General features: G+C 39.6%; 2 protein-coding genes and 1 non-coding gene across 5 annotated transcripts; 1 reads left to right on the top strand and 2 right to left on the bottom strand.

Moving 5' to 3' along the window:
* The first annotated feature begins 537 nt into the window (after window positions 1–537).
* LOC104103058 (metal tolerance protein 10-like) lies at window positions 538–4,917 on the top strand. Its single transcript, XM_009610924.4, has 6 exons — window positions 538–813; window positions 1,371–1,483; window positions 2,422–2,667; window positions 2,786–2,866; window positions 3,397–3,627; window positions 4,379–4,917. Exons 1-6 carry the CDS (start codon window positions 624–626, stop codon window positions 4,721–4,723), a joined length of 1,206 nt encoding a protein of 401 aa, XP_009609219.1. The 5' UTR covers window positions 538–623; the 3' UTR covers window positions 4,724–4,917.
* Window positions 4,918–5,519: 602 nt separating this feature from the next.
* Window positions 5,520–7,646, bottom strand: LOC104103059 (UPF0481 protein At3g47200-like). Of its 3 annotated transcripts, none has more exons than XM_009610925.4 (3): window positions 7,330–7,646; window positions 6,574–7,087; window positions 5,520–6,453 (listed from the first exon to the last, which is right to left on the bottom strand). In XM_009610925.4, the coding sequence occupies exons 2-3, from the start codon at window positions 7,069–7,071 to the stop codon at window positions 5,566–5,568; spliced, it is 1,386 nt and encodes a 461-aa protein (XP_009609220.1). In that variant the 5' UTR covers window positions 7,072–7,087; window positions 7,330–7,646; the 3' UTR covers window positions 5,520–5,565. The 3 variants fall into 3 exon arrangements, with proteins under 3 accessions (XP_009609220.1, XP_033513833.1, XP_070055565.1); XM_033657942.2 differs by having other exon boundaries at window positions 6,574–7,083; XM_070199464.1 differs by having other exon boundaries at window positions 6,574–7,646.
* Window positions 7,647–18,678: 11,032 nt separating this feature from the next.
* On the bottom strand, window positions 18,679–18,785 carry LOC117278452 (small nucleolar RNA R71). The gene has a single exon (XR_004508823.1). It is a non-coding gene; the product is annotated as a small nucleolar RNA R71 (small nucleolar RNA).
* Between the last annotated feature and the right edge of the window lie 1,314 nt (window positions 18,786–20,099).

The following is a 20,099-nucleotide window of genomic DNA, read 5'->3' as shown; positions in this document are numbered from 1 at the left end:
TAGAGAAGTAGAAAAAGAGTCATTTAGCTTTTAACAGAAAAATATCAATCAAATAGAAATTTATATTTTGAGTATGGGATGTGCTACTATTTGTGCATTCCGTTGTATTTCTTTTTCGTGTTAGGAAGTTGAGGCGTTGTTAGTAATATCCGGTGTCACCTGTTTAATTATAATAAATTATAGTTTGATGTATGCCACACCTTCTTTTAAATTAGGTGCTCACTATGTAAATATTGAATGTGAATAAAGTTTGACCGACTGACGTCGTTGTTGTTATTATATATATTTTTATTTAGGGAAGGGTAACTAGCTTGTGAATGTTATTAGAAACCTATAACTCCTATGGTAATATGGTTAGTGAACCATTCTATTTGTTGCTATATCTATTTCCTTGGCGGTAAAAAAATGAAGGAAACTTATTGCCAACAAACTCCCACAGTTTGAGCCTATTTTTCCTCTCATTATATCTATGTGTTATCTTTCCTCAAAAGTATCTTTAACTAAACCTATCTTTAGAAGAGTCCTTTTGCGTCTCCCTACTTCGACTTACTAGTATACAACTATAGATAAATATCAAAACACAAGTACATTGTCATTCGTACAAATATTTAGTAACAATTTTCATGGAAATCGTTGGCGGTAACGGTGGTGATCATGGCGGCGCCACTCATCAGCCGTTGCCGTTGTCGTTATCTTCCTCTTCGCCGTCGGCGTCGTGGAGGCTGAATATAGGGGAGTTTCGTGTCCCTGAAAATGGCACTGCTGATCATCGTCAATCTTTCAGTTTACGTCGACTCTTACGTCGCCCTTCTAGTAATTTTCCTTCCTTTTATCTTTTATATTTCTTCTATGATATTGTTTGCTAGCTTTATTGCACTTGTCGAAAAAAAAAAACTACTTGGAAATCATTGCATTTTAATGGTATTTGAATCCATTCAACCATCTCCTAGCAAATTACTCCCACCGTTTTATTTTATGTGAATTTGTTTGACTGAAAACAAAATTTAAGAAAGGAATTACTACTTTAGAACTTGTAGTATTAAACATTTCACCACCTTAATTTGTATGTAAAATAAAAATAATTAATGTTAAATTATTTCTAAATATAGAAAGATCGTCTTTTTTTGAAAGCAAGATTAAAAAATAATTGTGTGTTTTAAGTACAACTCACTTCAACCAATTGTTTTAAGTTCTAACTTTGGTTTGGATATCCTTTTTTTTCTTTTGTCTTCAAGAACTACTTAACTAAGAAAATAGTTTTTATAAATTTTCTATTACCTATCTTAGTTTTCAGCCTGTCAACATCCATTATTTGTAAGGATTTTATCTTTTATCTTACAAATCATTTTCATATATATCTCTATATATAGAAAAACAAGGCAAAGTAGCTGAATATTACGAGAAGCAAGAAAGGTTGGTTGAAGGGTTCAATGAGATGGACACTGTTCATGAATCTGGCTTTTTACCTGGAACTCTAACCGAGGTTCGTCTCTTTTCCTCAATAATAAACTGATAATGAAAGAATTTATACGTCACTTAAAAATTCACACAAGATATGATATATAGGCCGGTGCATAAAGTATTCTGTATCCACGCAGGGTCTTGGAAGTATCACCGCACCACCTCAAGAAGTGTGATGTAGACAGCCGACCTAATACAAATATTAGTGGTTGCTTTCACGGCTCGAACCCGTGACCTGTAGGTCACACGACAACTTTATTATTTTTTTAGTCATGAGTCTCATGACCTATAGGTCACTTAAAAATATATTACTGTTAAATATTTATAATAAGAAAAATTAATAACCTGGAAAATAAGTCAAACAGCCTCGTAGGATATATATATTAATAGTGTAATTTTTTTTTTATAGTCAATATTTGGCCTCAGTATCACAGCTTGGGGATATGATGTCGGGGCATGTGTCCCCTAACTTTTCTAAGTTTAATTTCCTACTCTTAGGAAATGTCAAATTTTTGGAAATTTTGCTTTAGTGAAAATTCTTCTTCTCCTTCTTTCCTTGTAAAAGTGTCCTACTCTTCAGAAGTTTTGGGTTTTTGGCATAAGTTTACTTGTGGGAGGTCAACTTTACTATTTTTCAAGTTCGTTACTTCACTTATTATAGATGGTTAGTTTAAGTTATCTTTCAAGTGACATATAGTAGTAGAAATTTTTTAGATTGCTAATGCATAAAAGGTTAAAAGTTAAACTCAAAAAAAGAGCATAACTTATAAACAACAATTACTTTTTTTTAAACCTTTTGTTAGGTCACTTTACAGATAATTACAAGTCACGGTCTATAATATATAAGTGAGACTAGTAATCTTAACAAATTCTGATAACTTGCTACAACAGGTCAAAATAGTCTAACTAATAAAGTAGGATTAATCTCACTTTTATTCTCTACAACTCAATATTTGTCAGGATGAAATGAAGCAGCTTGCTAAGAGTGAGAGGATGGCAATTCATGTATCAAACATAGCAAATGTGGTTCTTTTCATTGCAAAAATCTATGCTTCTATTGCAAGTAGATCTTTGGCTGTGATTGCATCAACTTTGGACTCACTCTTAGACTTATTGTCTGGATTTATTCTGTGGTTCACTGTATATGCAATGAAAAATCCAAACCAATACCACTATCCAATTGGTAAAAAGAGAATGCAGCCTGTGGTGAGTCTTCAAAAATAACGTTGTGACATTTTGATATTTGTTACATTCATTCTATACTTTGTGTCAGTCTGATATGAGTTTTATAGCCAAATAAAATATTTATATGTAATATTTATAGGGTATTATTGTTTTTGCATCGGTGATGGCAACCCTTGGATTACAAATACTATTTGAGTCTGGTAAAGAACTCATACATAAGGTACGTGACTCGGTTCTCTAAAGTCTTTTTTTAGAAAAAAAAAAGGAATTTCTAAATTTAACTTTTCAAAATAATACAAAATGATGAAAACTGTTCTCCTATATCATGATCTTTCTCTTGGACTTCAAGACGCAGTTGTTTATGCTACATTATTTGGCTATTAGATGAAGTATTGACCAATATCTTTATGCACGTTAGTTGACTTTTATGTACTCATAGTATAAAAAGATATTTATACAATTTGGTCTTATATAAGGTGATATATGTAACTTTGATGATAAGCATTACTCCATTTGTTTAATTAATATGACGGTATTTCACTAAATATGGAGTTCAAGAAACAAAAAAAAAAAAAGGAGACTTCTGCAACTTGTGTTCATACATGCCATGAAATTTTGTGGTTATAAAATCATGTCATTAAGGATAAAATGCAAGATGAGGAGTAATTGGTAAATATTTAGTACTATCACAGATTAAACTACACTAATGTCAGTTTATTGTTTCTTCTTGTTCAATGCTTATCATATCAGTCTCGTCCTAATACGGATCCTGAGAAGGAAAAATGGATGATTGGGATCATGGTCTCTGTCACTGTTGTTAAGTTTCTGCTTATGGTTTATTGTCGAAGATTCAAGAATGAAATTGTAAGAGCCTATGCTCAAGACCATTTATTTGATGTCATTACCAACTCTGTTGGATTAGTGACTGCAGTTTTAGCAATTCGATTCTGCTGGTGGATTGATCCTACGGGAGCTATATTGGTGAGTTCACAATCATCACTTATACTTCTTTTGCTTTTATCTACTTATTTAAAAGGCATCTCGATGCGTAACGTATTTCCCGTTCATACATGATTCGGGAAAAGCCGCACCTAAAAGGTATGATATAGATATCCTATCCTAATGCAAGCATTAATGATTGTTTTCACGGTTCGAACCATATAGTGGTGTTCGCATCAACTTGCGCAGCACCTCAACTATTTCACTTAGTACATGTAATCTCTCACTAAAAAATTTACCGGACACCTTGTTACTCCCCAAGGCTTTGGCGTGTGGGAATAACTTGTATTTTTTGTCTCTACTAGAAATGGAATCCTAATTTCAACCTTTATATCAATTTTATTGATCACTAAGTCATACTCTTGGGTGCACGTGCACACGCATACGACACTACATCTGTCTCAATTTACTAAGTACTATTTCCTTTTTGTTTTCTTTTGTCCTGAAACATTGATATCTTTATAGCTTTAGAAACTCCAAACATTTATTTATATTTTTATATCAAGATTGACACCTTTATGTATATATGGTATTTCTGACTTATTAAGCATATTAAACTTCTATGTCAGAGATCTCTTTTATTTTTTAAACTTCATGTCTAGTCAAAGGATGCTAAACCAATTATGATGGACGACTATCACTAAATGTTTGAGCAAATAAAATGAGTAGAAAATTTCAAAGACATCCCTCCAAATTTTCCATTATTATTAAGGATAACATTATGTATTTGCAGATAGCACTATACACAATTGGTACGTGGGCAAAGACAGTAATCGAAAACATGCGATCACTCATCGGAAGAACAGCTCCACCAGAATTTCTGGCGAAATTGACATATCTTATATGGAATCATCACAAAGAAATCAAGCACATTGATACTGTGAGAGCATACACATTTGGTACAAATTACTTTGTGGAAGTTGATATAGTTTTGCCAGAGGACATGCTTCTAAGCCAAGCACATAATATTGGTGAAACATTGCAAGAAAAATTAGAGCAGCTTCCTGATGTTGAGAGAGCTTTTGTGCATGTTGATTTCGAGTTCACTCATAGACCAGAGCACAAGACTATAGTCTAATGACATAAATAAACTAGGTAATTAATAATTAAAAATTAGTTTGAGCTTGAACTTTGTTGTTTGGGCACTGTTTCCTTGCACCTAGAGTAGTAACTTACCAAAAAAAAAAGTTCTTTAATGTGGAGAACCCAACCATGTTGAAACTTGTTGAATTTGCATTCTCAAAATTTATGTAACCTAATGTTTATTTTTAACTCAAGATGCCTCATGAGTCATGAACGACAAGTATATACCTACGTATTTATAATCACACTATATGGTTTAGCTACATATATTTATAACAGCTTATGGACCGTTAGCGGTTGAACTCAAGATGGGTTTAAGGGCGAGTTCATGATTTAACTATTGAGATATCTTTTGGGTTAAAATCTAAGAGGATAAAACCGTGACTTGAGGTGGTCCAGAGAGATCTGGCCAAAGTGAACAATACCTTGATAGTTGGGCTTGGACCGTGATATAGTGAAAAAATCTCTATATTGTATACACACACCCCTAAGAATTAAGATCCAGGTTTTGTGGGAGAAATAAGACGAGAGATATATATCTTTAGCCGCTTCAAAAAATTAATTGCTGCTAAATTTGTATTTTTTGTATATATGTGTATCATATACAAAAAATATACATGTTTTCTACACTTTTCGGCTAGCGGAATTGCCGAATTGCCAGTTTTGTATTTTGCTCAAATAGGAATTGGCAGGAAGGTGGTAGACTCCTAGTGCTACAACTATTTTAGTATTTTGTCACCACAGACTGTGAACTTAAATAGAAAAGTTAAAATTAATGAAGTTGTATGAATGATTATTCCACATTATAACAAACATGAATCAACACACAAAGTAAAATCACATATTCTCTTCATGAGAATGATAAAATGGGCTACCATAATAAGTCTGAACAACAGTCAAGAAAGTAAGAAAAATAGTAACAACTAAAGCAGTTAGAGACCATGGACTATTAAAATATGTATCTATCAATTCAGCAATCCAAGTTTTCCCCTTGCTATTGTAATGTTCTTGAATATTCCTCTTCACATTCTTGAAAATTAAAGGATCATCTGCCCCATAAGTCTTTAATCCTTTGTAAACTTGTACCACTTCTTCATCACTTCCCAATGTGTTGAATATAATCTTCTCTTCTCTTAGTTCTTTCACATCATTGGGTGAAATCACAAGAGATTTCATGAAATTTATGTAAGATACCACAGCTCTATCATTTGGACTATTTGGGCACAATTCATAAGCTATCATATTCATGAAAAATACTTTAGTGTATGTTGAAACATACCAACATGGTAATTTGAGTTTTGCATAGTAATAGTGAGATGTAAATCTTACACCTTTTAAAGAATCAATTCCACTAGGCCTAAAATGAATGCCCTTTGATTTCAAATCTATAACTGAACGAAACACATTTGTGAGCAATGCTGGTTTGTGTACTAACTCATGATTCTTTCTAAAACGATCAAGAAAATAATCAAAGATGAAATCACAACGCGATTGTTTGACATTAACTTCTTCATCGTTACCAGTGACAAGTACTCGTCGAAAAACTTCAAGAAGGTGAGGAGGTTCTATCTCCATCATCGCGTTCTCTTCTATGTTGTCTTCTTGCTTATCGAAAAACATTTGTGAACAATAGCTTTTCACCTTCTCTTCAAATGGATAATATCCACTACCTTCATCATCCCCATATCTCAACTTAACCAAGAGCTTGAGAATCCGAAAGGGTACCTGTCCAGTGGCGAGTTCAGGAATTTTTCAAAGGGCATGTTCAAAATTTGATATACATAGATTAAAAAAAAAGTAATATCTGATCAGTATACACAGTATAATTTTTTCGACAAAGGGTACCTGATTTTCGAGCAAATATAGGTCACGTCTAGTGATCAAATAAACTGCAATACCAAGATGCTTGATTGTGTTGGTTTGTTTAGACGCAGAATTTGGTGTAGACCTTGTTACTATCTCGATATCATTTAGAACGAAACATGCATCAAGGAGCATCATTCGAGCAAAATCATAGTCGTTATACTTATTCGTGAATTCTTCGAGGTAACAACTTCGAACATCCTCAATCTCCTCGAGAATTTTTTCGAGGAAAAATTTTTGGTCTTTATTACTGCCATGAATGAACATTTCTAGAGACTTGTGCTTGAAATCTTCAACAAAATTGAGCTCTGGCTTTCCATGATGGTAAGGTCCCAATGAAACCACTTTAGGATCATAGTCATCACTATTTTGATTGTCAATTCTCATGAATAATGGAACTTTTGGTATTTGACGCTTTCTTGGTATAGATTGTAGTCTTGAGATTGTAATGATGTCCACCATTTCAGATTCTAAGGACATTTTACTTCGTACCTACCTTATTATTGAACAAACAATGTTAGTTGGTTAGGAGTTTAAGTTTTATGCATTAAAGTCGCAAAAGAAAAATATTTATAACTCAAGTCATTTATAAAGTAATTGTATGCAAATTTATGGCAAGGTATTAATTGCTAACTAAACTACTATCATGTGTTAAACTGTCCTAATAATGTAATATGTAACTTAAATCCTAGTTAAAAGGTAGTCAACACAAACTAGATGACAAAGAAAATAACAGACTTTTTTTTTGTTTTGTTGGTTTCTCAGCCGGTGTCTGGTTCCGATTAATTCCGATTGATTCACTCCCCGGCAAGTCCCGCTTTGGGGTATAGTTCTTCTTACCAAAGACGACTTCAATCCCAGAACATGAACCCGATACTTCTGATTAAAGATAAAGAGGTATTTACAAACCCACCACAACCATTGATGGTGAAAATAACAGAACTTGACTACGTACAAGAGGCTTAAAATATTAATGAAACTAAAAAGGATGATATTCCTATATGAAACTATATTTCAAATCAGCGTATATAAGGACTGGGCGTTGTTGCTGCTGTGATATTGTTTGACAATGGGTTCAGAGATGCATCATTTTTAAAGGATTATGAAGGCTGGAATATACAAGCCTTGCTTCCATGGTAAGGGATAAATGTTAAAGTGTCATTTGTGTGCTTTAGACAAAATAAAGACATATATTACTTTAATTGAGAATATAATCAATGTTTTATTTTGTCTTCTTCTTTTTGAGAATAAGATGTTAACAAAGCAAATCTAGATCTATCGTTTTCTTTTTAAAAAAAATATATTCAAATCATTTTTTTTGGGTTTTATAGTGATTTTTCTTTTTCTTTTTGATGTTTCACGAAGAAAATAGTATGAAATGAGTCTACATCAAAGTAGGAGTATCAAAGTAGGAGTGGGTATCGGTCGGTTCGATTCCTTTGTGAATACTATCAGTTCGGCATATCAGTTATCGATTTATAAATATGCTAAACCGATAACCGAACCAATAAGCTATGGATTATCGGGTACCGGTTATCTATCATTAACAGTTCGATTATCGGTTTATCCGACAAAATAAACTAAATCTAAAGGAAAGAAGTGTAGTATACAACGCTAAATGATCTCAAATAGCTGCAAAATTAGCTCAAACTACTTCATATATTCTTACACGGATGAACATGAATGAGATTATAAAAGAGGTGAATTCACCGTATTAACTTGCATACTACCAAGACAAATAAAAGAGGATGACTTCACTATATTAACTTGCATACTACCAAGACAAATAAAAGAGGATGACTTCACTATATTAACTTGCATTCTACCAAGACAAATGGATGAATAACTCATTATTAATTTTTCATAAGTATGTAACTACACTTTATTGTTTAAAAGAGAAACATTAAGCATACTGTTAGTGTGAAATGCACAAATCCATCATTTGTAGCAAGAGCAACAACATATTCTAAAGAAGTGGCATGTATACTCCAGGCTATTTGGGAGGATTAACAAACAAAATATGATGAACACTGGAATGCCGACGATCATTATACTACAAGAAATCAGACTTATTGTGGCAATATTTAGTGACGATTTGATTTATTGCAACAAAAGCTAGACTTTTTGTGGCGACTATAATTAGAAGGTATACTTTTAGTGGCGAGTTTTCAAAGATCGCTCCTAATACGTTCAACTAAACACTGAATTTTTCTTTCCCGCTAAGACCGAAATTCTGGCTTGAGAGTTTTGTAGCGACTTTTATATAGTCGCCTCTGAAGGCCTTTTTGTGGCGACTAAGTCGCCTCTAACACTAATAAAAGTTTATAAGAAAAATCACTCTTATTAAATGAAAACAGAAGCACACACTGATGTAGGTCTTCTTCTCCTTGCTCGTCTCTCTATAGAAAATTATCCCACTCAATTTTCTCTCTGCTCAAATCTCTCGATTCTAACTGCTCAAATCACAAATTGTGACCCATCTGATAGCAACACAAAAGCCCTAATTAGAAATCGTGACTCCATAAGGTACGTGCTCCAATCTCAAACTCATATCCCTTTTCGGTGGTATATGCAGTTAGCGAGAATGATAATTTCAATTATTTCATCTATAATTTTTGTGACCCAATTGAAAATCTATAGGAAAAAAAGAAAATTCATACATTAATAGTTTGTGGCAAGGTGTCACGACCCAATTTCTCCTTCGTGTGATGTCGCGACGGCACCTAGTCTCTACAACTAGGTAAGCCTAACATTTTTGCGGAATAGTGAAATAAAAATATAAATTTAACCAACTATTCAAATATATACAACAAATCCCAAAATCCGGAATATCGTGAATCACAAACTACAGAAGGAAAAATCTAGTATCTCTATACATCAGAATCTAACAAGGAAAATACATAAGATAATGGACATGAGAAAGAGTAGACGGGGACTCCGAGGTCTGCGGACGCGACAGATATACCTTGAAGTCTCTTAAGCTGTCCCGGCTTACTGATAGTGCGGCTGATAAAGTGTACCTGGATCTGCCACAAAAAATATGTGCAGAGAGTAGCATGAGTACACCACAATCGGTACCCAGTAAGTGCCAAGCCTAACCTCGATCGAGTAGTGACGAGGTCAGGTCAGGGTCCTACTAGTAAATATATAATAAAAATAATTTAGAGTGTAATACCGCACTAAAATAAAGCCTGAAATTTAACAATAATGAAATCATAGAAGGTAACAGCTCAATACACAGAAACACAACAGGGGATCTCCTGAGATACCGTCTCGTAGTCCCAAACATAAATATGCAGGGGGAGATCTCGGAATACCGTTCCGTAGTTCCAAAGTAAATATGCAAGACAGGGGGATCTCCCGTAATACTGTTCCGTAATCCCAAAGTAAATATACAGTACAGGGAAGATCTCCCGGAATACCGTTCCGTAGTCCCAAAGTAAATATGCAGTACATGGAGATCTCCCGGAATACCGTTCCGTAGTCCCAAAGTAAATATGCAGTACAGGGGAATCTCCCGGAATACAGTTTCGTAGTCCTAAAGTAAATATGCAGCGCGAACGATAGAAATACAACTACATCACGAAATTCTTACGATTTAGACTAAGTACCAGTCAGGGAAGAAATAAAAAATTCACTAAGCATGCTGCACAGAATTCAGATAAATAATTAAGATACGTAGACATGTTGTATTAGACTAAACATGATAGCTACACATATTGGAATAACTCAATTAAGAATGAAAATAGATTAGTACTCATTAAAATGGTATAACTCAAAATAACAGGAAAATATGATGCTTCTCAGTAAGAAAATCGGGTTTTACCACAACTAGCCCGTGTACGTACTCGTCACCTCACGTACACGGCGCTCACATATCACAATAGTTCCAAATCTTAAGGGGATTTCCCCCACACAAAGTTAGGCAAGTCACTTACCTCTTACCTCGAACCAAGCTTAATCAATTGGTCACAATGCCTTTCCCGCAAATATTCGGCTCTCAATGGCCCAAATCTAGCCAAAAGCAATTACATATCATAAATACAACAATATAGGCTCATCTAATTAACGAAATCAACACTTTAACAAAAATTCCGAAATTAACTCAAGAATCGCCTGTGGGGCCCACATCTCGAAATTGGGTAAAAGTCATAAAATACGAAAGCTCATTTACTCACGAGTCTAACCATATCAAATTTACTAAAATCCGACACTAAATGATCCTCCAAATCCACAAATCAAACTTCTAAATTCCTAACCTCCAATTCCCAATTTCCACCTTAAATACACACTAACTAGGTGAAAAAATACATGGGGAAGCATGATTATTGATAAAAAATAAGCACAAAGGACTTACCTCAAGAAACCCCTCAAAAATGCTCTCAAGAAATCGCCAAACCCGAGCTCAAAATGTTGAAAATGAGCAAAAACCGCGAACACTTGCATTTAAGTGTTCTGTCCAGAAATCTCGCACCTGCGGTCCATAGTCGCACTTGCGACGCCGCACCTGCGGAATTTTCATTGCAAGTGCGGAAATGACTTAAGGGGATTGGGTCTGCATCTGCGAGCAATGGGCCGCACCTGCGGAATTTTTCCGCTTCTGCGATCCCTCACGCCCCGGTCCCTTCAGCTTCTGCACTCAATCTTCCGTATCGGCGGATGCGCAGATGCGGTTATACCCCCGCACCTACGACCTCTGGCCTCTTCCTTCCAAACCGCACCTGCGTCCCTTGGCTCGCTTCTGCGGGCTCGCACCTGCGGTCAGTGTTGCGCAGGTGTGATTACACTAGGTGCAGCAGCTGCAGTTATTCTTCCAAAACCAAATTTGATCCGTTAACCATCCGAAATATACCCGAGACCCCCGGGACCTCAACCCAATATACCAACAAGTCCTAAAAAATCATACAAACTTAGTCGAGCCCTCAAATCACATCAAACAACGCTAAAATCATGAATCACCCTCCAATTCAAACTTAAAGAATTTGAAACTTCAAAATTCTACAACCGATGCCGAAACCTATCAAACCACGTCCGATTGACCCCAAATTTTGCACACAAGTCATATTCAATATTACGGACCTACTCCAATATCCAGAATCAGAATTCGACCCAGATATCAAAAATTCCACTATCGGTCCAAAACTCCAAAAAAATGATTTTTCACCAATTCAAGCCTAAATACGCTACGGACCTTCAAAACACAATCCGGACACGCCCCTAAGTCCAAAATCACCTAACGGAGCTAACGGAACCAACAAAACTCCATTCCAAAGTCGTCTTCACATAGTTCCAACTACGGTCAAAATCCTAAGACTTAAGCTCCCGTTTTAGGGACTAAGTATCCCAAAACACTCTAAAAACTAAAACGAACCCTCCCGGCAAGTCACAATAGCAGAAAATAGATATGGGAGAAGCAGTAGATAGGGGATCGGGGATATTACTCTCAAAACGACCGGCCAGGTCGTTACATCCTTCCCCTCTAAAAATAATCATTCGTCCTCGAACGAGCATAAAGACATACCTGAAGTGGTGAAAATGTGAGGGTAACGACTGCGCATAACATGCTCGGTCTCCCAAGTCGCCTCCTCGACTGGCTATCCCCTCCAATGAACCTTCACAGAAGCAATGTTCTTTGATCTTAACTTTCTGACCTGCCTGTCTAAAATAGCCACTGGCTCCTCAACATAAGATATATCCTTGTCTAACTGGACTGAGCTGAAATCCAACACATGAGACAGATACCCATGATACTTCCGGAGCATAAAAACGTGGAATACCGGATGAACTCCTGCTAGACTAGGAGGCAAGGCAAGCTCATAAGCAACCTCCCCAACTCGACGCAACACCTCAAATGGACCAATGAACCTTGGGCTCAGCTTGCCCTTCTTTCCAAACCTCATAACGCCCTTCATAGGCGAAACCCGGAGCAAGACTCGCTCTCCAACCATGAATGCTACATCACGAACCTTCCGGTCCGCATAACTCTTCTGTCTGGACTGGGCTGTGCGAAGTCTATCCTGAATCACCTTCACTTTTTCCAAGGCATCCTGAACCAAGTCCGTACCCAGTAATCTGGCCTCGCCGGGCTCGAACCAACCCACTGGGGACCGACACCGCCTACCATATAGAGCCTCATACGGTGCCATCTGAATGCTGAACTGATAATTGTAGTTGTAAGCAAACTCCGCAAGTGGAAAAAACTGGTCCCAAGCACCCCCAAAATCTACCACACACGCACGAAGCATATCCTCTAATATTTGAATAGTGCGCTCGGACTGCCCGTCCGTCTGAGGGTGAAATGATGTGCTCAACTCAACCCGAGTACCCAACGCATGCTGTACAGCTCTCCAGAACCATGATGTAAACTACGTACCCCGGTCAGAGATAATTGATACCGGTACGCCATGAAACATGACGATCTCATGGATGTAGATTCGAGCTAGCTGCTCGGAAGAATAGGTAGTCATCACATGAATGAAATGATTCGACTTGGTCAGCCTATCCACAATCACCTAAATCAAACCTCCGCTGAGTCTGTGGGAGTTCAACAACGAAATCCATAGTGATCCGCTCCCATTTTCACTCCGGAAACTCTAACTTCTGAAGCAATCCACCTGGTTGCTGATGCTCATATTTTACCTACTGGCAATTCAGACATCAAGCCACATACTCTACTATGTTCTTCTTCATTCTCCTCTACCAGTAATGTTGTTTCAAGTCCTGATACATCTTTGCGGCACCCGGATGAATAGAGTACCGCGAACTGTAAGCCTCCTGGAGAATCAACTCACGCAAACCATCTACATTGGGCACACATAGCCTGCCCTACATCCTTAATGCACCATCATCTCCAATAGTGACCTCCTTAGCATCACCGTGCTGGACCGTGTCCTTAAGGACAAGCAGATGGGGGTCATCATACTGACGCTCCCTGATACGATCATAAAGAGAAGACCAAGATACCACATAAGCCAATACTCGACTCGGCTCAGAAATATCCAATATCACAAACTGGCTGGCTAAGGCATGAACATCCAATGCCAATGGCCTCTCTGCTGTTGGTAGATATGCTAAACTCCCCAAACTCTCTGCCCGGCAGCTCAAAGCATCGGCCACCACATTGGCCTTCTTAGGGTGGTACAAAATAGTGATATCATAATCCTTAAGCAGCTCCAACCACCTCCGCTGACGTAAGTTAAGATCTTTCTGCTTAAATAGATGCTGCAAACTCCGATGATCGGTGTAAATCTCACAAGGAACACCATACAAATAATGCCGCCATATCTTCAAGGCATGAACAATAGCTGCTAACTCAAGGTTGTGGATAGGATAGTTCTTTTCGTGCACCTTCAGCTGTCTAGACGCGTAGGCAATCACCCTACCGTCCTGCATCAACACCGCGCCAAGACCAATCTGCGATTCATCACAATATACTGTATAAGACCCCGAACCTGTAGGTAATACCAATACTGGGGCTGTAGTCAAAGCTGTCTTGAGCTTCTGAAAGCTCTCCTTACATTCCCATGTCCACCTGAACGGAGCACCCTTCTGGGTCAGCCTGGTCATAGGTGCTGCAATAGACGAGAAACCCTCTACAAATCGACGGTAATACCCTGCCAAACCAAGAAAACTCCGTATCTCTGTAGCTGAGGACGGTCTGGGCCAACTCTGCACTGCTTTAATCTTCCTCGGATCCACCTGGATCCCCTCACTCGATACTATATGATCCAAGAATGCCACTGAGTCCAGCCAAAACTCACACTTTGAAAATTTTGCATATAACTTCTTTTCTCTCAAGGTTTGAAGTGCAGTCCTCAGGTGCTGCTCATGATCCTCCCGACTACGGGAGTATACCAGGATGCCGTCAATAAACACAATGACGAATGAGTCAAGATAGGGCCGGAACACACTGTGCATCAAGTGCATAAAAACTGTTGAGGCATTGGTCAGCCCAAAAGACATCACAAGAAACTCATAGTGACCATATCTGGTCCTGAAAGCAGTCTTCGGGATATCTGGCTCCCGAATCTTCAACTGATGATAACCTGAACGTAAGTCAATCTTGGAAAACACTCTGGCACCCTGTAATTGATCAAATAAGTCATCAATACGAGGTAATGGATACTTGTTCTTCACTGTGACTTTATTCAACTAGCAGTAATCAATACACATCCGCATAGAACCATCCTTCTTCTTTACAAATAATACAGGAGCACCCCAAGGTGACACACTGGGCAATGAAGCCCTTATCAAGCAATTCCTGTAATTGCTCCTTCAACTCTTTTAACTCAGGAAGAGCCATACGATATGGAGTAATAAAGATGGGATGAGTGCCCGGCAACAAGTCAATGCCAAAATCAATATCTCTATCGGGCGGCATGCCCGGAAGATCAGCTGGAAACACATTTGAAAAGTTCCTCACTACTGGAACTGACTCAACTGTAGGGGTATCAATACTGACATCTCTCACATAAGCTAGATAGGCATCACACCTCTTCTCAACCATTCGTTGAGCTTTAAGAAAAGAAACAACTCTGCTGGGAGTATACTCTAAGGTACCTCTCCACTCTAATCGCGGTAAACCCGGCATAGCCAGCATCACAGTCTTAGCGTGACAATCAAGAATAGCATAACGGGGCGACAACCAGTCCATGCCCAAAATAATATCAAAGTCCACCATGCTGAGCAATAACAAATCGGCTCTGGTCTCAAAACCACTAAGAGCAATCAAACACGACCGATACACGCGGTCCACAACAAGAGAATCTCCCACATGAGTAGACACATAAATAGGGGAACTCAAAGAATCCCGAGATACGCCCAAATACGGGGCAAAATAAGAGGACACATAAGAATATGTAGAGCCCGGTTCAAATAATACCAATGCATCTCTATGACAGACCGGAAAAATACCTGTAATAATAGAATCAGAAGCAACTGCCTCTGTACGAGTAGGAAATGCATAATATCTGGCCTGGCCTCCCTCTCTAGGGCAACCTCTACCTCCCCGACCTCCACCTCGAGCTGGCTAAGCAGGTGGGATGGCATCTGGTGCTGTAATCATAGCCTGAGGACCCGGTAGAGCACGCTGTGGCTGAGAAGTCTGTGGAGGTGCACCCCTCCTAATCTTAGGGCAATCCCTCACTACATGGTGAGTGTCACCACACTCAAAACAAGCTCTCGGAGGGCATGGCTATTGTGACTGGCTCGGGCCAGGTCTGCTAGACTGGCCACTAGGAACACCCCGTACAGGAGGCACACTAGATATTGTCTGTGCGTAATAAGGCTCATGGGGTCTAGAAGGAGCTGGAACACCGCTGGCGGCTGGAAGAGCTAAATGAACGGGGCGGCTCACATAACCCCTACCATGGCGAGCTGCTGGAGCACGAGCTCCAGAATAATAACCAGCCTCTCGAAACCTCTTGACCTCCTTCTCCTCTCTAACCCGGGCAAACACATGCCCTCAAATCTCCTGGCAATACTCACAACCTGCTGATAAGAACTATCCATCTCCAATTCCCTGGCCATACTACTCCGGATGCTGGGATGGAGTCCCTCAATAAACCGTCGAACCCTCTCTCGAACTGTGGCAACTAAGGCCGGTGCATGTCGGGCCAAATCACTGAAGCGGAGTGCATACTGTGACACAGTCATAGCACCCTGGCGCAGCTGCTCAAACTCCGTGCGCCATGAGTCTCTGAGGCTCTGAGGGACATATTCTCTCAAAAACATGTCCGAGAACTGAGTCCATGTAAGCGAAGCTGCCTCAGCCGGACTACTCAACTCATAAGCACGGTACCACTGATAGGCTGCTCCTCTAAGATGGAATATAGTAAAAGAAACCCCGCTCGTCTCCGCTACGCCCATAGTACGGAGAATACGATGACACTCCTCCAAAAAACCCTGAGCATCATCTGTAGCCAATCCGCTGAAGGTAGGTGGGTGGTACTTCTTGTACCTCTTAAGTCTGAGCTGCTCCACCTCAAAAGCTGCTGCCCTAACCTCAAGTTGAGCTGGAGCTACCGGCTGCATTGGTACAACCTCTGGAACCTGGTCGACCTGAACCCGCTGCTCTGGAGTACCGCCGACGGGAGTCTGTGCTCCTCCCCCGGCCTGAGATGTGGTAGGAGCAAGTAGAATCAATCCAGCCTGAGCTAAGGTTCTGAACATGCTCAGAAACTGGGCTAGAGTCTCTTGGAGGGCTGGTGCAGAAACAGGTACCTCAGGTGTCTGCCCTCCAGTTGGAGCTACCGGGGGCTCCTCTATAGCAGCTCGTGTGGGTGCTCTGGCTGCACCACGTGGACGTCCTCAGCCTCTACCCCAGCCCCGGCTTCTCGCGGCTCTAGTAGGGGGCGTGGGTGCCTGGTCATCAGATCCGCTTGTACGTGTCCTCACCATCCGTAAGAGAATAGAATACAGAAGTTTAGAATCTTTGAAGTCAACAATTTTTGCACAAAGAGGAATCAAAGTAGTGAAATTTTCTTAACAGTTCCATAGCCTCCCAAAGATAAGTATAGACGTCTCTGTACCGATCCGCGAGACTCTATTAAACCGGTTTGTGACTCACGACACCTATGAACCTAGAGCTCTGATACCAACTTGTCACGACCCAATTTCCCCTCCGTGTGACGTCGTGACGGCACCTATTCTCTACAACTCGGTAATTCTAACATTTTTGCGGAATAGTGAAATAAAAATATAAATTTAACCAACTATTCAAAAACACACAACAAATCCTAAAACCCGAAACATCGTGAATCACAAACTACAGAAGGAAAAACCTAGTGTCTTTATACATTAGAATATAACAAGGAAAATACAGAAGATAATGGACATGAGAAGAGTAGACGGGGACTCTGAGGTCTGCGGATGCGACAGATATACCTTGAAGTCTCCAAAGTTGTCCCGGCTCACTGATAGTGCGGTTGATAAGGTGCACCTGGATCTGCACACGAAAATAATGTGGAGAGAGTAGCATGAGTACACCACAATCAGTACCCAGTAAGTGCCAAGCCTAACCTCGGTCGAGTAGTGACGATGTCAGGTCAGGGTCCTACTAGTTAATATATAATAAAAATAATATAGAGTGTAATACCGCACTAAAATAAAGGCTGAAATTTAACAACAAAGAAATCATAGAAGGTAACAACTCAGTACACAGAAACACAATAGGGGATCTCCCGAGATACCGTCTCGTAGTCCCAAACGTAAATATGCAGGGGGATCTCCCGGAATACAGTTCCGTAGTCCCAAAGTAAATATGCAAGACATGGGGATCTCCCGGAATACCGTTCCGTAGTCCCAAAGTAAATATGCAGTACATGGGGGGATCTCCCGGAATACCATTTCGTAGTCCCAAAGTAAATATGCAATACATGGCGATCTCCCGGAATACTGTTCCGTAGTCCCAAAGTAAATATGCAGTACAGGGGGATCTTTCGGAATACCGTTTCGTAGTCCCAAAGTAAATATGCAGTACAGGGGGATCTCTCGGTCTACCGTTCCGTAGTCCCAAAGTAAATATGCAGCGCGAACGATAGAAACACAACTACATCATGAAATTCTTACGATTTAGACTAATTACCAGTCAGGGAAGAAGCAAGAAATTCTCTAAGCATGCTGCATATCGAACAAGACATAGATGATGTAATAGAAAATCCAAACAACAGAAACAATGCGAATGACCCGAATAATCAGGGTGTGGTGCCTCTTGTTCCAGAAGCAACATTATATGATTGGGCACAACCCACCGCTGAAAATCTAGCAATCGCAATTGCAGTCCCTCAGATATAAGCAGAATCATTTCAAATCACAAACAACATGCTACATTTGTTGCAGAACAAGGGAGTATTCTCAGGGTCTTACATTGAAGATCCTCAGCAGCATCTGAAAAATCTCCTGTCGATATGTGTCGCGCAAAGGCAACCTAATGTGACACCGGAAGCAATAAAGCTATTATTGTTTCCATTCTCGGTAACAGGAGATGCTCAGACTTGGCTTAATTCACTCCCCATAAACTCCATCACTACTTGGGAGGAATTAGTCAAGCAATTTTTGGACAAGTTCTACCCATCCAATAAGACTGCCAAACAAATTAATGAGATATTGAGCTTCAAGCAGAGACCAACAGAAACACTACAAGAGACGTGGGAGAGGTTCAAGGGTATGCTGGTTAAGTGTCCACATCATGGCATTCCAGATCAGATGTGGGGCAGAGGTTCTACATGGGGTTGGCAGACAACTTAAAGGCCAATGTTGATGCTTCAGTAGGTGGAGCATTTTTGAGCAAATCATTCAGAGAATACAAGATCCTACTTGATAAAATGGCTCAAAACTCAGGATGGATGACAAGAGACTCTACGATCACTCTTGTAGTTCACTCAGTGGCTTTGGACCTAAACAACTCCATATCCAAAAATATGGCCACTCTGATGACACAAATGAGTATCCTTACCAAAAAGATCGATGAATCAAGCCAGAAGCAGCAGGTACACATAGTTGATGCAACTAATGGGGGCTTATGTACACCATGCATTAACTAACCATATGCATGCTCTTGGAGTGCGGAAAGTGACAACCAGCACTATCAGGAAGATATGAACTATATGGCCTACTATGGAGGACAAAGGCAAGATGGTCAGAATTGGGGGCAACAGAATCAGCAATACAGACCAGCACAGCAACAGTACAATAATAACAGCAATCCTGGAGCTATGCTGCCACAGGGTCAAATTGTGTCGTACCAAAGGCAACAGGGATACAACCAGCAAAATCAACAGCTAACTTATTAACATCCTCAACAACAAATAGTGAGACAAGAAGATGGGTTGTCTGAAATTAAAGGAATGCTGCAATAACTTATTGGGTCTAATGGAAAAATGAAAGAGAGAGTGGATGCACATGAATCAGCGATAAAAGGTATTGAGATTCAACTAGGACAGATATCAATGGCTCTGAATAATCGCCCCCAAGGGACGTTACCGGCAGACACACAAGTCAATCCAAAAGAGCAGGGCCCGAAACAGCTTATGGCAATGAGTCTAAGAAATGGCAGAGACCTAGATCTAGAGTAAGAAATTGCTCGTGAAAGCCGACCAACTGAAACACTTGTGCCAGTACACATTGAGGTAGATGATTCAATAGGGTTAACTGAGGTGATGATACAACATGCACAAGAGAGCACAATCAAAGAAAAAGAGGTTGTGAGGGAGATTGAGGTAGCACAAGAAACAACAGTAGAAGCAGTGCCTGAGCAGGATAAGACTCAAATCACAGGAAGGAAGCGACCTCCAACACCATTCCCATAGAGATTGGCCAAATATCAGAATGCTGAGCAGTATAAGAAATTCATGGAGATGTTGAAACAAATCCAGGTAAATATTCCACTGATTGACGCCTTGAGGGAGATGCCTGGGTATGCCAAAATGATGAAGGATTTGATGTCTCGCAAGTTAGACTTCCAAGACTTGGCCACTGTTACCCTAACCCGGACTTGTATTGTTGTCGTG

Source organism: Nicotiana tomentosiformis, chromosome 4, assembly GCF_000390325.3.
Source record: "Nicotiana tomentosiformis chromosome 4, ASM39032v3, whole genome shotgun sequence".
In the NCBI taxonomy this organism is placed as follows: Eukaryota; Viridiplantae; Streptophyta; class Magnoliopsida; order Solanales; family Solanaceae; genus Nicotiana; species Nicotiana tomentosiformis.
Note: the sequence above shows the minus strand (reverse complement) of the source record. Positions and strands in the feature narration are given on the sequence as shown.

Bases quoted from the DNA above. Each gene is read 5' to 3' on its own strand.
- LOC104103058 (XM_009610924.4), top strand. From the start codon at position 624: ATGGAAATCGTTGGCGGTAACGGTGGTGATCATGGCGGCGCCACTCAT. The intron at 1,484-2,421 runs GTTCGTCTCTTT...AATATTTGTCAG, and splicing joins TACCTGGAACTCTAACCGAG to GATGAAATGAAGCAGCTTGC. The intron at 2,867-3,396 runs GTACGTGACTCG...TTATCATATCAG, and splicing joins GTAAAGAACTCATACATAAG to TCTCGTCCTAATACGGATCC.
- LOC104103059 (XM_070199464.1), bottom strand. From the start codon at position 7,071: ATGTCCTTAGAATCTGAAATGGTGGACATCATTACAATCTCAAGACTA. The intron at 6,454-6,573 runs GTACCCTTTGTC...GCCACTGGACAG, and splicing joins TATATTTGCTCGAAAATCAG to GTACCCTTTCGGATTCTCAA.